This window comes from Siniperca chuatsi, linkage group LG14, assembly GCF_020085105.1.
Source record: "Siniperca chuatsi isolate FFG_IHB_CAS linkage group LG14, ASM2008510v1, whole genome shotgun sequence".
Taxonomy (NCBI): Eukaryota; Metazoa; Chordata; class Actinopteri; order Centrarchiformes; family Sinipercidae; genus Siniperca; species Siniperca chuatsi.
The window spans coordinates 739,692-757,500 of record NC_058055.1 but is presented as its reverse complement, the minus strand read 5'-3'; the positions used below and the strand labels follow the sequence as shown (position 1 = coordinate 757,500).

At 40.7% G+C, this 17,809-nt stretch overlaps 1 protein-coding gene across 5 annotated transcripts in view; it reads right to left on the bottom strand.

Moving 5' to 3' along the window:
- hlcs (holocarboxylase synthetase (biotin-(proprionyl-CoA-carboxylase (ATP-hydrolysing)) ligase)) overlaps positions 1-12,759 on the bottom strand; it is a 73,262-nt gene extending 60,503 nt beyond the window's left edge. Inside the window, exons 1-5 of one of the 5 annotated variants that reach the window (XM_044222430.1) lie at positions 12,174-12,759; positions 10,333-10,473; positions 8,294-8,456; positions 6,639-7,669; positions 4,858-5,037 (exon numbers count right to left, since the gene is read on the bottom strand). In XM_044222430.1, coding sequence (XP_044078365.1) covers positions 4,858-5,037; positions 6,639-7,669; positions 8,294-8,456; positions 10,333-10,473; positions 12,174-12,428 — 1,770 coding nt within the window. In that variant the 5' untranslated portion in view covers positions 12,429-12,759. Of the gene's footprint in view, positions 1-4,857; positions 5,038-6,638; positions 7,670-8,293; positions 8,457-10,332; positions 10,474-11,668; positions 11,792-11,883; positions 12,129-12,173 lie in introns of those variants that run through there. The other 4 variants (XM_044222428.1, XM_044222431.1, XM_044222432.1 and 1 more) reach the window with 4 other exon arrangements.
- Positions 12,760-17,809: the final 5,050 nt, after the last annotated feature.

Here is a 17,809-nt window from a genome sequence, read left to right as displayed (position 1 = left end):
ATGAGGCTGTGGAAAACCACCCTTGAGGCCAATGGTAAGCCACTTGCACAAGTATCCATCAAATGTGGCATATACCAAGGAGATGCTCTGTCCCCACTGCTGTTCTGCATAGGTCTGAACCCCTCAGCCAAATAATCAACAAGACTGGCTATGGATACCGACTCAGGAACGGGCCACCATCAGTCACCTCCTCTACATGGATGACATCAAGCTATACGCTAAGAGCGAGCGGGACATCGACTCACTGATCCACACCACCAGGATCTACAGCTCTGACATTGGGATGTCATTCGGGCTTGAGAAGTGCAGTTGAATGGTGACAAAGAGAGGGAAGGTAGTCCACACAGAAGGGGTCTCACTCCCAGAAGGAACAATAGCAGACATTGAGGATGGTTACAAGTACCTTGGAATACCACAGGCAAATGGCAACCTCGAAGAGGCAACAAGGAAGACGGCAACGGCCAAATACGTCCAACGAGTAAGGCAAGTCCTAAGAAGTCAGCTCAATGGCAAGAACAAAGCCCAGGCAATAAACAGCTACGCCCTGCCAGTGATCAGATACCCTGCGGGAATAATAAGATGGCCAAAGGAGGAGATACAGACCACAGACGTTAAGACGCGAAAGCTCCTCACCATGCATGGAGGGTTCCATCCCAAATCCAGCACCCTGAGACTGTACGCTAGCCGTAAGGAAGGCGGCCGTGGACTAGTAAGTGTAGTAAACATCCAAGATCCACAAGTACATCCAAGATAAGGCCCCAACAGATGACGTGCTCAGGGAATGTCTCAGGCAATGGGGAACAGAGGAAGACGTGCTGGAGGAAGGACCATCATGGGAGGACAAACCCCTACATGGGATGTACCACCGGAACATAACTGAAGTGGCTGATATCAAGAAGTCCTACCAATGGCTAGAGCGGGCTGGATTGAAGGACAGCACAGAGGCACTCATCATGGCTGCACAGGAGCAGGCCCTGAGCACCAGAGCAATAGAGGCCCAGATCTACCGCACCAGACAAGACCCAAGGTGTAGGCTGTGCAAAGAGGCCCCTGAGACAATCCAGCACATAACTGCAGGGTGTAAGATGCTGGCAGGAAAAGCATACATGGAGCGCCATAACCAAGTAGCTGGCATAGTGTACAGGAACATCTGCACTGAGTATGGACTGGAAACCCCGAGGTCAAAGTGGGAAACACCTCCAAAGGTGGTAGAGAATGACCGAGCCAAGATCCTGTGGGACTTCCAGATTCAGACTGACAGAATGGTAATGGCGAACCAGCCTGACATCGTGGTGGTGGACAAACACCAGAGGAAAGCCGTCGTGGTTGACGTGGCAATACCAAGCGATGGCAACATCAGGTAAAAGGAACATGAGAAACTAGAGAAGTACCAAGGGCTCAGAGAAGAGCTGGAGAAGGCTTGGAAGGTGAAGGCGACAGTGGTGCCCGTGGTCATCGGAGCACTCGGGGCAGTGACCCCCAAACTGGAGGAGTGGCTACAGCAGATCCCTGGAAGAACACCAGACATCTCGGTCCAGAAGAGTGCACTACTAGGAACAGCAAAGATACTGCGCAGAACCCTCAAGCTCCCAGGCCTCTGGTAGAGGACCCGAGCTCGAAGGATGAGACCACCCGCGGAGGGTGAAGGACAAAGTTTTTTTATATGTGTGTATATATGTGTGTGTATATATATATATATATATATATATATATATATATATATATATATATATATATATGTATATATATATATATGTGTATATATATATATGTGTATATATATATATATATATATATATATTTATATATGTGTGTATATATGTATATATATATATATATATGTATATATATGTGTATGTATATATGTATATGTGTGTATGTATATATATATGTATATATGTGTCTATATATGTGTATGTATATATGTATATATGTGTATATATGTATGTATATATATATATATGTGTGTGTATATATATGTATATATGTATGTGTGTGTATGTATATATGTATATATGTGTATGTATATATATATATGTATGTATATATGTATATATGTGTATGTATATATATATATATGTATATATATTATATATATTATATATATATGTATATATATTATATATATATATATATATATTTTTATTTTATTGTTTTTATGTATTTAATTTATTTTATATTTTATCATTCACTGTGGTATTTTATTTCTCTCTTTGTGAAGCACTTTGTAAGTGCTCTATAAATAAAGTTTTATTATTCTAAATATCAATTACAAACCATTTATTTATTGTTTTTCGAATTTTATTCTTAAATATATGTAATTTATTATTAATATTATTATCATTACTATTATTATTTCTTTTATTTTTTCTCTTCTCTCCCATACGCACACAATCACACACAAACGCGCGTGCTAACAGATTACCCCCAAAACATCAAACTTTAATACTTTTAAAATATTATAATATTTTAATTATTATGACCATTTCATCGTTGTTTTTTGTCTTGTTTTATATATGTATCATGTCAAGTTCTGTATGTCTCTGTTTTTTGTTTGTTTTTTCTCGTTTCTCTGTCCTTGTGTATTTTATACCCATTTCTATCATTGTTGAATCTGTAAAGTTACTACTGTTTTGTTTTTGCATCAATAAAGAAAAAACAAACAAACAGATTTTGGTACTAAGAAAGTGTACTTAAAGTACATTTTTTTAGTTACTTTCCAAATCTGATCCCATTATGTCTGGTGAAATGTAAAAGACTCATTTCATCAGTTGAACCCTAATGAAATTGCCTCTTAATAAATACTTTATTGATTCAGAGTCTGACACTCACCTGGTGCAGAAGTAAAAAAAAAATATCAATCCCTGATCCAACCAAACTGGGTTTTAACATAAACAAAGTTCCTCAAGAAAAAATGTGCTAAACCCTAAGCTCTCTGAAGACCTCAAAGGCTAAAGATGTATTCCAGTGGGTTTCAACATTATAAAAAAAACAGCACTCCTATTGCACAGCTGGTCAACCGGTCAACAAAACTCAAAAAGTCAATATTCCCAAATGCATGGAAGTCTGCAGTTGTAGTTCCTATTTTCAAGACTGGCGATCATATTGATGTGGTGAACTATAGACCCATCAGTATTTTACCCATAATATCCAAGATAGCTGAGAAAGTGTTAACTGAACAACAAACTCAGGACATGCTTCATTCCATCCCACCCAATTTGGTTTTAGGAAAAACCATTCAACTGAAATGGCTAACTGTTACTACTTCATTGAAAAATATCAAATCAAACTAGATGGTGGGAGTGCTGTAGGGGCTGTATTCCTGGACTTGAGAAAATAATTTGATACAGTAAATCACAATGTTCAAAACTGTCCAATTTGAATTTATCTGTGGATGCTATCAAATGGATGGCAGAGTTGGAAATAGGACCTTATCGTTTGCTGATTGCTCTGGTGGTGTCCCACAAGGCTCAATATTAGGACCAATATTATTTAGACTATATGTTTATGACCTGCCACTGGTATACCCTGAAGTCGACACCCAAATGTATGCAGATGACACTGTCATTTTTGCACGTTAAGGCAGACATGAAGTGGCAGCCAAATTAACATCAGCAATGGCAAAAATTTCTGATTGGCTCTCCAAGTCTTGCCTGACACTTAAAGTAAAACTGCATGAATGTGCTTTTACATAAGGAAAAATGGTAGCCAGCCAGATATAAAGGGTGAAATGATCCAGACTGTGTTACATTTTAAATACCTGGGAATTCACAATGACTTAGCTTTCCTTTAAGAAACATCCGAAATTCAGAAATTCATCCGAAAGCAGCTACCCCAAGATGCAGCAAAACTATGTATACACTCCATAATTTCTTCACACATCTCATACTGTATAACAAGCTGGTCACAAGCCAGAAAAACGACACTTGCTCCACTACAAACACTTTACAAACAAAGTGCTCAAGGCACTGGACAAAAAGCCATTAAGCTACCATCATTGTAACATCATTCTGAGGTATCACTTTGTACAGTAAACTATTCATTATACCTACACACTTTTTTCCCAATCATTCAAAAAATATTTTAATAATAATAATAATCTTCGTATTAATTAGACTGCCCTCATTAGGTATAATCTCAAGATACAGTGATCTTTAATGTTTTCCAAAAATCTAACAGCGTGGTACCCAAACTGAGCAGCCTTTGCACCAGTCAGTCACTGTGAGTATTGGCCCTCTGTACACAGACCTGCCATAAGACTGCTGCATATATGCTCATATATTTGCATACATTTGGGAAGGCAAATTGTTTCCACATGTGTACCATGCAGAATATCTGTGCTGCCGCTCATACAATTAATTTTAATAAAAACAATCTGGTGCTCACTGTGTGTGTATGAGTGAATGGATGAATGAATGAGTGGATGAATGGTTAGGTGATGGATAACAAGGATGATGGTAGAATTGATATTTGTTCTCAGGGGGGGCAGAATATCAGTAAAAATGTAAAGATAACACTAGAAATTTGATTTTCATAATTTTTCTAAATAATGATAGACCATCGACTCTTGGCTTAACACATCAGAAAAGTCTTCTCAAGGCACTCCTACTTATATCTATGTACTTGACGTTGCACGGAATAATGGGTCATGTTATGTGGACAACTCTGTTGGTTTGGACATGGTGTTGATGAAAAGGTGTTACAAAAATAATCCAGGAGAGTCACAGACAGATCTATTACAAGACTGATCTTCCCAGCTAGCAGGACTACCAACGTGCTCGTATCACTGTGACCTGTGACCTTATCTTAATCCTGAGGCCTGACAAAGTACTGACAGATGAGCACTGTGGATCTTACCAGAGAGGTGGCCAGCAGGTGGACTGGGCTTGGGGCTGGAGTCTTGTTTAGCTCACAGCTGAGGCCCAGAGAAGTCAGGATTTCTGTCAAGACTTCATAACGCAGTGCGTTGCTGACCTTCAATTCATCAAAACCTTCTGACGTCAAATTCTGGGAGTCAGGACCAATTTCCAGGTGGACCTGAGGATAGGAAGCATATAGCATGTCTAACAAGCTTTGAAAAATTGACTTCCTTAATAGACAGTGACAGTCAATTTTCTATTCCAAATATTAACCAAACTTGAGCCAAACAGCACTTGCAATTTAGACATTTCCTCAATATATTCAGAAGTCAGCACTCACTCCCAGCCTGCATGCCCCCCTATTAAAATCCAACCATTACAGCTTAATGAAACATTTTCTAACCTAATACTTGAAACTAATTTGATTTATCGGGCTATCTGGGAATGCGTCAAGTTATGGGACTGAGCTCTGCCTGCGCTGTTCAACTTCCACACCAGGCACACTCACAGGAATGCTCACCAACCACTCATATTGACCTATCAAAATACAACTTGGCCAAATTTACTTAGGTGTAGGTGCAGATGTGAAGCATTCTGTTCCAAACGTGGTGCACCTGGCTGGAGGTTTGTGGTCATTTGTGCAAATGTTTGCAGGTTACATCTCCCTCCTGATTGCATATGTATTTATGGGATGATTGTGCAAATAATAGAGGGAGACACGTTAACAGAGGTTGATTATGTATTCTGCTGGATTTACGAAGTTCATGCAGGGGAAAATTCTCCACCTCTGAAGACCAGACATAAACATAAACCAAATGGATGGACACAAGCCACAAGGAAGGTTGTTGTTAGGGAAAAGAAACTTGCATTAAATTGAGGCTTGTATATAACTAAATTATTATATTTAGAAACAAACTGAAGCAATCAGTCTATTGTTAATAAACCAACATCTGATTACTGTAATGACTACTGAACAGGGAGTTTTGGTTTGTTCATCAAATTTGAACTTGACCAAAAATGACTTGCCAAATCCCTCCAGGATGCAACTGCACCTTTCTTTCTTTTGTTAACCCATTTAAGTGTGTGTTATCTCCACCTCCACCGCTCTGAAGAGCACTTGAGGCCATGACATCTCATTTTTACTCATCAGTGAAACTATACAATTCTCCTCTCTGCCCTGGTAACCTCACATAACTGGAACCTACTAGCACTGGGTATCACACCTCAATACTTTGTTAGTACCGACCGAAATGTGTCTGTAGCACAGAGTAAAAAAAACTGTTAAGTACAGAGTCTGAGCTCACTGCTGGTCTGCAACATTCTGCCAAAAGGATAGGCTCACATTTTTTAAGTCATGTTTAAAACAATATTCAGGTGCCCATATTATCACTGAAACAGTTCTTGCTTGCTGTAATCATTCCTCCTGGCCATTAAGAGATTCTTTACTAATGTGATTCCAAGTGATGCTGGATGCTTGTGCAAAATGCATTCCAAAGTTTAACTGAAGTGCAAAACAACTCTGCAGTCCAGTTCAATGCCACTGCAAACTACAGCCTCAATAATCATCAACCATCAATCATCTCATACAGTTAAAATGATTCCTTTCTAACACTGTCCATCAAAACCAAACATCATTATCTTTGTAACGGTAGAATTTATGGTTGAGCTGTTGTTTTGGATTGCATGAAACAAATAAATCTTTGAACCTTGAAACATTTCAAACAATATTTAGCCCTGTAAACTACTAAAATCATCACTTTTAATGTCTTATGTCTTTACCTGACAGAGGACAGCTTCCCCACCGTCCCCTCCGTGGGTTACCCTGACTATAACCATATCCCTCTGATGAGGAATGTTCCCTTTCAGCTCGCCCCAGAGCTCCACTTCCCCTCCTCCCTGAGTATCCCTAATGTAGACCTTCCCACTCGCCAACAGGCTCAGTTCCAGCTCTGTGCTGTTCTCCCTGGTGAAGCTCAGCGTGCTGACCTGCCCGCGTCGCCTCTCTCTGACTTCCAGACAGAGGCCTGCAGGGCACAGGGTGGAGGCTAGCCCGAGCACCCTGCCACCCTGGCTCAGGTAAGTGAGAAAGCGCGTCTGAAGCTGGGGGGTCAGGGTTTCCTCCTCTGCCAGTACCAGGAGCCTGCTGTTGTCCAGCCAAGGATCGCTCAGAGCCTGCTGTGGTTGGAGGGGATATATTATGTTGTTTTCCATGTTTATACACTCTGATAAAAGCTGAAAAACAGCCTGAAAACGTTCCTGGCAACCACCCGTGTAGACCAGAACATTTGGCGGTTTGCTATTACAGTCAAATCCATTGCTTTGACCATAAAACCCTTTGGTATCATGCTCAACTTCATCCATAGTCTCATCCCCACTATCCAGCTCTACTGAATTATCATCAGGAAGGTCTGGAATGTTCTCAGCGGAGGCATATTTGACAGAGAGGATGGTGCTGTTCTCCAGCTCCAAACATTCGTGGCAGCTGGATAGATGGAGGTGGTGTCCATGGCTCTCCATGTGGTGATGATTCCCCAAGGAATTGTCCTCCGAGTCACCAACAGGTCCCAAATCCTGGGTGCTGCGGAGCGGCTCTGATCCTCGACGCTCCTCTAACCTCCTCTTTGCTTCCAAGGTAAGGAGAAGGCTACCTTTACGGCACCCTAGGTGCTGGGGGTCAGCTGACAGGTTACTAGGAAAAGGCTCAGCAACACTCTTTTCAGTCTGGGTGCCACAGAGCTGCAGTGACATCTCCGTCTGTGGACACTGCTTCTCCAACAGCTCACTGAGAGTAGATTCTTGGAGGAGGACAGCTATGGGAATGTCACAAAAATATAAAAATTTATAAAAATTTTAGTGCAATGGTAGGTATTTAGATTTAGAATTATGGAATGTTTTTAGCCAATTGGGAGCACAAGAACACACCTTAACAAAGTTGAATTGTGAACTTATCTGTGTCTATTTACACATGATGAATGTATGCCCAATATTCATCAATATTCCCTCTCCTTATATATCTGGCTCTTTAGATGCTAAAAGCTTCACTATGTTCACCAGCTGGTCTTTAACTTTATCTGTCAGCTGTTTGGTGCTGGGAGCTACTATCAGAGCTTTTTCGCTAGAAACAGCTACCTGATGCTGTTGGAAACAAGATTGATAAGTATGGAGTTTGTGTGTTTGTCGCTAAAATGACCTTTTGAAAATGTTGATGAAATAGAAAGGATAAAAATAAGAATTAAAATGTATTACGACTTGTTCTCTCTGGTTAACTGATTATTTTACCAAATTAACTTTACAAAACAGAATATGCTACGCATTAAATGAAATATGCATTGTAAGAGATAAATTAACACATAAGTAAGGTGTTCTGAGGTGGTGATGAAAATACAATTGAATATAAAAAGGGTAAATATGAAATGTAATTGAAGGCAACATACGGACTATCTTTGAAGGCATAAGTCCATTGTCCAGCTGAAGGCGATCTTCAATAAAAGCCACCCCCAGCCGACTGAAGTTATCAACACTGGCCTGAGCCACCGCCTTGAACGGTTTGCCAGGGCTACAGGCCAGAGGAAGACAGTAATCAGACCACTTCAGGACCTGCAAACACACACCACTGGTTAGCTGACACTCTGAACTGATCCGCAGCACCGGAAAAGTACATGGTTCATTATGCCCTGTCTACTACACAAACATCTCTCTCTCTGGAAAGATTTGTACAGAGCAACCACGTGGTTTCATGGTAGAGAAAAAATACTGCTGTAGAAGTGCTTGTGAAATATGTATGTAAAATGTAAAATATATTTCCAGTTATTTACACGTTCCCTTATTTCCTCTGAGCTCTCACACCACAGTTCATAATTTTACATCTTTCCCGGCTGTGGGTTGCTCCTCCTGGGTTTGTATTTATAAAGCGTCTCAGAATTCCTCCTAGAATCATGGCGAAATTAGGACTAAAACCAGTCCTAACTCTGAGCAGAGCTAACACTCCTAGCCACAAAGTAGAAATCATGATGATGTGCTATAGTTTTTTGACAGTTATTAGAGAGAATAAGAAAATGGTAAAATTCTGAAAGGAGAAAACAGAAAAGATTGTGGGTTTTACATTTATTATTTAAGGCCAAGACTGTCAGGCCAGCATTAAAAATGCAAAATGAAATGGGTAAATCAAAGTGAAAACAATACAGGGCAGCTGCACAACTTTCAGTCAGTGCATGGAGCGTGCATGGCTGAGCAGTGTGGAGATAAAAAAAAAAAAGGTCAACACAGGAGAAAGAGAGAATGAGGTGAGAGGCAATGCATTAAAAAGAGAAAAGCTTTAGACGAAAGTGCAGTGAAATGCTGCAAAATTAAAGAAATGCTCACAAACTAGGGACATGGTTAGTGTTTAAAAGAAACAACATGCCCTCAGCTCATCATATCACAACTACCCTACCCGAATTGATACTGAAAATAAAGAGCTGTATGCCATTTTCTGTCAGGGGGGAAGTACCTCCAGTTACTGAGAGATACCAGGGCTTCATGATAACAAACACAAGTCCAGTCAGAGCTCTGAGGAAATTCCAGGTGTAAAACAAACACTCCAAAAGTGCACTAAATTGACATATGAATACTTATTCCCCTAGCCTTTTAGGAAGTGCAATTGACTAACTCTCTCACAAACTCACGGTTCAGTATGTACCTCGGTTTTAGGGTCACTGTGAGGAAAACAAAAAAAAATGTAGAAAATAACACTTTTACATTTATTTTGAAAAATGTAAACACTCAACAGCTAATTGGCCATAATTCTTACTATAACAGTTAAGGCGCTCAAATACTGGCATATTGTCAATAGGAATCATAAATAACACAAATGTCAGTAATGCTCCATCGTAAGACTCTGACCTGTTAATAATTCCTGAATGTTCCACTAATTGACCCATTTGGATGATGCCGTCGTAAATGTCATTTATGAAGTGTTTCCACAGAAAGATAATATTATTGTATGGAATTTAAGCAATAAAAATCTTGATGTTTCTAAAAAAAGAACCAATTCAATTCAATGTTCATTTTAAGAGACCTGTTTTATTTTTTCTTTTGCATATTTACTATTGCTCTTTAATAAAGCAAAAGTTCTTATCCAATTACTCGATTAATCGGTGGAATAATCGGTAGAATACTCGATTACGAAAATAATCGATAGCTGCAGACCTAGTGCATATGCTTTTTCCTTCAAACTTTCCTCTTTTTTTTCTTTTTTTACATACACAGTTCATCTAAAAAAACATAGACAACAAAATGTATATAACAAATATCCAAGCTCGTATTTAGGGTAACTGTGGTGAATAAAACTGGAAAATTGACAATTTTCAAAAATATACAAATGTGAACTATAGCTTCATGAGACAACAATGAAGTTGGGTGTTGGGGAAATCAGTCCAAAATATGACTGAATTAGAATGATGAGAATATTACTTGCTAAGCAAGTGGTGCCTACTTTCTTATTTGATGTATGAGGAGAATGGTAGCCCACTCTGTGTCCTGTAGCTTCTATGATGAATGAAATATTCTCTATTTGTGGACCACAAACCAGAGAGGACCCCAACAGCACAGTCCATTTGCTGAGATCATCACATACCTGGGAACAATACAGACAGCACAGAAAATAATAACTCCAAACACTGCAAGGCTGTTACACATTGATTAGTAGTTAGTAAAAGGAGTCATCAAATGCTTTGATCAAAGGCACAGAATGAATTCATCATGTAGAAACTGTAGAAGCAGGGATGCAGCCATTCTGCTATAACAAGACAAATTATCTAATGGTGCCAGTTGCACTCGAAAATGTTTCTTTTTAAGTTATGGAAACACTGGCAATGACATCCCTATTATGATATCAATTAGTTAACCCAGTATGGCAGTGCTCAAAACTACACACAGCAAAACATTTATCAATATTTGTTGCTCTGTGTGACAGCCTCAGCTGATCAACTTTTTGCCATCAAATCTCAAATCAAGCTGGGTCTTCAAACAGTGAGGTCTCAAGTAAGTAAAGCCTCACAGCAGACAGGTCCAAGACAAGTCTCAAAAATGATAACTAAATAATCACAATTAACAAAATTACACTAGTAGGTATGGCTGTAGCTGTAGAAGCCTTGAGTGTACTGAAAAGAGTACGGACACATTTCTTTATTGTTTAGAAGTTAAACATTTCAAATGCTAGTCTGAAATTCAACTTTGGAAATGTACAGAGATATGTAGCTTTACAAATACTGACAATATTTAAACAAACTCAATGACACAAACAATGAGCGGGCTCCATTACATGAACGATGGGAGCAGCGCCCTTCTGAGAGCCGATTTCACCCCCCGCAGAAAAACAAACGCATGACAACGAACAAATGACACTTTGGAACAGAGCAGAAATATTTTTTTGTTTCATATTATATCATACAAATTTAACTGAAATATACTGTATGTGTCTGTATAGAGTTGTGCATTATTTATTAATCGTACTATTTTATTAGTAGTGTTATTTTTGTTATACAACTAGGATAGTTATTCTTGACATATCCAACTTTTTAACAATCAATATGACAGAATAATTAAGTTATATTGCAGATAAGAATCTTACATATTTATTTCTTGTAACAAATAAAGTAACTTAGGCAGTGACCAGCAGAAGTGGTACTAACTGAAGAACCATTTGGGAGCCGAAAGAGCCGGCTCTCGGAAAGGAACGGAGCCATAAGATCCTGCCCCCTTCAAAGAGCCGTAATTCTCATCACTATTCTACAGAGGTTGTGGACTTGCCCCTTTCGGGACTGTCTCACCCACTGTGTGGGAGTCCCGGGGGGTTCCCATAGAAAAGCTTAGGGAAGCGGCTGTGCGCTGCTGCTTAGCGGAGGTGGGGGAAGTTAACCAGTCGTACAATTGCCAAAGCAACCAGTTAGTCTTCAACCTTAAAGTCTTTTCTGTTGTAAAAAAAACAAAAACAAAACAAACGTCAGACTGGTTGAAAGAACTTCTGATAAAGTATAAATCTCACCATTGTGTTGCTAGTCAAGTTTTCTTTCGAACGACGCAAACAGGGTGCCGCACTCGAAAACAGACTCGCACAAGCCTTTGAGATTTATGATATTATAACGTTATGTATTTATGCTACGTAAATGTATAAGCACTTAAAACCATTTGACAGCACTGGTTCGGGAAAGCAGTCCTGGAGCTAAATGAGACTGTGACAGGCCCAGGTAGTAACGTTTACTGATATTCAGTCGTCACAGACTGTATAAATGTGATATCATGTCATTTAACTAGACGCTAGCTCCAGTATCCAACCTGAGGCTCTGTGACATAGACGGCTTTGTCTCCCAGCTGGAGGAAGACGATGTCCTCGGATGGGAGCGGGCTGGGCTGCCGGCGTGCAGCTGTGTGGCGTCCAGTCGGCGGTGCTACGGCTGATGAGGCCGAGCTGGAGCAGACACTGAAGCTGAAGCTGCTGCTGTTCAGTCTGGACAGACTGTTGCGGATCAGCACCGAGTAGCACTTGTGAAAGCGCACCCACAGGTAGACGTAGCACAACGTTATTAACATCTTAACCAGAATACGCCATCGTGGCTGTTCTTCTTACCATGTATATTGACAATATTCACAACGTACACAACACTAATGTCGAACTTAGCTGTAAAGCTAACTACTACAGCTTTTCGTCTTTCTATTTAATGGCGGGCAGTAACAAACGTTGAGACGCATTACCGCCACCTATGTTGGAGTGTCGACCAGTGCTCCTAGACACAAAAAACAACCTAGTTGGCTACAGACAGATGGCGGATGTCAACAACAATCTATTTGACTATTTGAGATGAACTGCGTCTCGCCTGAAAAGTGGACGAGATAAGGCGGAGGGAGCAGGAAACGGCTTCTTCTTCGTAATGTTTATGGAGGTTGGCAATTAACATTACCGCCACCAACTGGAATGGACTGTGGACCGGGATTCTAACTATACATTCACTAAATACTAAATAAAATGAGAAAAATTATTATTTTTAAAAACATAGTTATAGTCTCTCTATCAAATTTGCTCTCCTAACATATTGAAACAATAGATAACACTTCTCTCTAGAACATATTTGTAAAAGATCACATAAATCAAATCTCAACTTTATTTCTTTAAGGTTCAGTGTCCGTTCCTTTCTCTCAGCATCATATTTTGGACAGTAAAGCATAACATATTCTAAAGTTTCTTCTTGATCACAAAATGCACATCTTCCTGTATTATGTTTTCCTATTTTAAATAATGTAGGTACTGTTTAACTCTGTATGACCAAAACATAGCCCTGATATTATTGTTTCCTCTCTCCGGGTTCTACCCTTTCTCTCATCATACCGACTTTTCTTTGAATATTGTATAACCACCTCCCTGTTCTCTCTTCTTCCCACTGCTTTTGCCACCTTCCTTTCAATTTATGCCTAATTGTGGTTTTCATTTCCGTTTTACTAAGGGGTACTGTAACGTCAATGTGATTAGTTTTTGTGGCTTCCTTTGCACACTTGTCAGCTATTTCATTTCTCTATTAAAACATCTGGTTTGCTGTCTGAATGGCTGTGCTTCAAGATGATTAATGATGAGCTGGAATCAGAGCATATTACTGCTCTCAAAGGTCTTCAACCCATTGCAATGCTAACATTGCCATATTCCATCACTAATTCGATAGCAAATTTTATGTTGAAATCTGGAGCTATTAATGAAATACCAATTTTGTAAGCTGTGTTCTTTGAAGCATCTGTATAAATTTAAACATAGCTGTAGTCGATATTTTCTATAGCTGCGTTTCAACCGCAGGAACTTTCCCCAGGGACTAGGAATCTTTGAATTCAATTAAATTAAAATCAGTTTTATTTATATAGCGCCAATTCAAAACATAAGTTATCTCATTGCACTTTTCCTATAGAGCAGGTCCAGACCATACTCTTTATAATATTATTTACAGAGACCCAACAAATCCCACCATGAGCAAGCACTTGGCAACAGTGACAAGGAAAATCTCCCTTTTAACAGGCAGAAACCTAGGGCAGAATCAGACTCAATGATGAGCGGCCATCCACCGTTGCCGTGTTAGGTTTTGAGGTGGGGGGGGGGGCACAATCCAAATTCCCCCTAGAATTTTAAAATAGTAATAATGTAACTTCCGGGGACATTATTTTACCCTCAAAAGGTACCTGCTCGGGAGGTAGTTCTTTTAGAAGTACTGGGACTTTCAGGCTGGGGCTTGCTGCGCTGAACATTTCTGATTGGTCGAGCTCCGACCAGCGGAGCAGCAAGTGGTTTGGCTGTCTGGATCGATGTGTTGCTGGATCACAGGCCAGCTTTCTCTGGCGCAGCAGCTCAACTACTGTGCTGTTGGAAGCCGTGGTGGAAGACACAGAAACAGATGACCAGTTGGTTGAAGGTGAATCACATATGGCCCACATGCTGCTTGTTGAATGCTATAACAGCTAACTGTTGTCATGCTATTGGTACCCTAGCCAAAAGCTAACATTAGCTACATGCTAACGCCAAACGCTAATGATGTAGAGTCGTGGTGTTCGTTAAGACAAGGGTTGGCTAAATCGATTGTACAAAATGATGTCTTGTTAATGTCATCACAGTGAACATTTATTTTTTTTCAACATGTTTCTTTAGATTAAACGGGCAGGCACACTGAACTGCAGGCTGCAGAGACTAGTGTGTTTACTCCTGCGACCAACAGCAGCCCTCGTCCCATGCCTCTCACTGAAGCACACAAATGCTGTATTTTTCACATTTATATTTCTGCAGATAAATAAATAGTTATACCTAATGTGTGTATAGTGGCTGTTCTTGTATCTGAAAACAAGTATATACTACTATATATGTAAAAAGACACGTAATGTTTATGCTTGTGTTATGTCGTTCGTTTATTTGCAAAAGAAAAGTCTGGAGAGAAGCTATTTCTTCATTTGGCATTTATTAAAACATTGGAGGATCAAAACATATCTTGTACAAGGATCTTTTCTATTCAGAAAACCACAGTTAGAGAGAAGATGTCGAGTTAGTAACATGCAGTAATGGGATAAAAATGCATACAGATGGAGAGGGAGAAGAGGAAAGAGGTGCATCATGGGAAGTCTCCCAGCAGTCCAGGCCTATATAGCTGTGGTAGTCAGCCACCTTATCCTCCCCAGCCCTGTTTTCTCTGTTGTTCTCTCCTACCCTGGTGTGTCTTGTATGTCTTGTAGGGCCCCTACTCACGTGTGGGGGCAGGTTTTTTCTTTGTAGCAAAGAAAGACAAGACACTGCGACCCTGCATCAACTATGGAGGCCTCAACCAGATCACCATAAAGAACAAGTACCCCCTGCCTCTAATCAACTCAGCCTTTGAACACCAACACGGGGCCACCATATTCACAAAACTGGACCTTCGCAACGCCTATCACCTGGTTCAGATATGGGAGGCAGATGAATGGAAGACCGCCTTCAACACGCCCCTGGGCCACTTTGAGTACCTGGTCATGCCATTCGGGCTCACCAACGCACTGGCGGTGTTCTAAGCCCTGTCCTCCAAGGTGCCCTTCTCCTGGAACGCTGAAGCAGATGCTAGAGATGCCAAGCTTAAGGCCCTGTTCACCTCCGCTCCTAACCTGATCCAACCTGATCCTGCACGCCAATTCACGGTGGAAGTAGATGCATCAGACGTGGCAGTCGGGGTCGTACTCTCCCAGCACTCCAACACCGAGCAGAAACTTCATCCTTGTGCCTTCTTCTCCTGACGACTCACTCCCGCCGAACGAAATTATGATGTGGGCAACAGGGAGTTATTGGGGGTTAAGATGGCATTGGAAGAGTGGCACCACTGGTTAGAATGAGCAGAGCAAGCATTCATAGTATAGACGGACCACAAGAACCTTGAAAACGTCCAGTCAGCTAAGAGGCTCAACTAACGCCAGGCACGATGGGCACCTACCGGCCCGGGTCTAAGAACATCAAGCCTGCACTATCCCGTCAAGATCTTTCCCTGGACCCCGAAACCGGATCTGACACTATTCTGCTTCCCACCTGCGTGGTAGCCGACCTGACTTGGGAAATAGAAACCGTGGTGAGGGAGGCCCAGAGGGAAAAATCGTACAATACGACAATAGCAGCATAACTAAGGGATGGTTCAGGACTCACCCAAGCCAAAGAGGAAAGTCTTAAGCCTACTCTTAAATGTGGAGATGGTGTCTGCCTCCCGAACCCAAACTGGGATCTGATTCCACAGGAGAGTAGCTTGATAAATGAAGGCTCTGGCTCCCATTCTACTTTTGGAGACTCTAGGAACCACAAGTAACCCTGCATCCTGGGACCGCACTGTTCTAGTCGGATAATATGGTATTATGAGATCTTTAAGATATGATGATGACCAGACCATTACAAGCTTTGTAGGTGAGGAGATGGATTTTAAATTCTATTCTGGATTTTACAGGGAGCCAGTGCAGAGAAGCTAATATTGAGGAGATATGATCTCTTTTCCTAGTTTTTGTCAGTACACGTGCTGCAGCATTCTGGATCAACTGGAAAGTTTTAAGGTACTTTTAAGGTGCATGCACTAATTTTTCGGCATCATTTTGAGACAGGATGTGCCTGATTTTTGCAATATTATGTAGTTCACCTACAAATATATAAAAAGGCAGTCCTTGAAGTTTGTTTCATGTGGGAGTTAAAGGATAAATCCTGATCAAAGATAACTCTGAGGTTCGTTACGGTGCTGCTGGAGAACAGGGCAATGCCATCTAGAGTAACTATATCTTTAGATAATTTGTCTCGGAGGTGTTTTAGACCAAGTACAATAACTTAAGTTTTGTCAGAGTTTAACATCAGAAAGTTGCATGTCATCCAGGTCTTTATGTCCTTAAAACATGCTTGAAGTTTAGTTAACTGGTTTGTCTGGCTTGATCGATAGATATAATTGGGTATCATCTGCATAGCAATGAAAGTTTATGGAGTGCTTCCTAATAATACTGCCTAGAGGAAGCATATATACGGTGAATAGAATCGGTCCAAGCACAGAACCTCGTGGAACTCCGTGACTAACTTTGGCGTGCACGGAGGACTCACCGTTAACATGTACAAACTGAGATCAGTCTGATAGATAGGATTTAAACCAGTTTAGTGCCGTTCCTTTAATGCCAATACATGTTTCAGTCTCTGTAATAGGATGTGAAGGTCAATGGTGTATAACGCAGCACTCCATTGTCTGATGCAATTAAAAGGTCATTTGTAATTTTCCCCAGTGCTGTCTCTGTGCTATGATGCACTCTAAACCCTGACTGAAAATCCTCAAAAACTATTGTTATTTAAAAAGTCACACAATTGATTGGCGACTGCTTTCTCAAGGATCTTAGAAAGAAAACGGAAGGTTAGATATAGGTCTATAGTTATCTGAGTGTACACTATGTGGAACCCCATATCTCAGTATTAGCTAATTTTTCAACCATTTTACCACTACATCTGCTGACTCTTTCTTGCATGGTCTTGCTTCTAACCACTTAGAGAATCTGTCCACCATCACCAGCAAGTAACGGTAACCTTATGTTTTCTGCACCTATGTCGGTGAAGTCAATCGTGATATCTTGGAATGGTGCTTCTGGTACTGCATGTCAATGTTGTTAGTTATGGTAGTTGTTCGGGTTTTGTAGAGGTTCTGTTTCCAGATGCGCTTTGAGTCTTACATCTTTCTCAGCTCTTTCCGCACAGTTATGTGACAGGCAAGGTGGAGCTGTTGGAGACAGGCAAGGTGGAGTTGCTGGAGACAGGCAAGGTAGGGTGGCTGGAGAGACAAGCAGACAGGCTGACAGGAATCCAGACAAAGACAGGAACTGTGATCACCGGCACAGGATAATCCTTAGGGCAGAGCAAAAAACAGGCTCAAAACACAAGGCAAAAACACACTAGCAGAGCATACTTAACTATGTAAGTA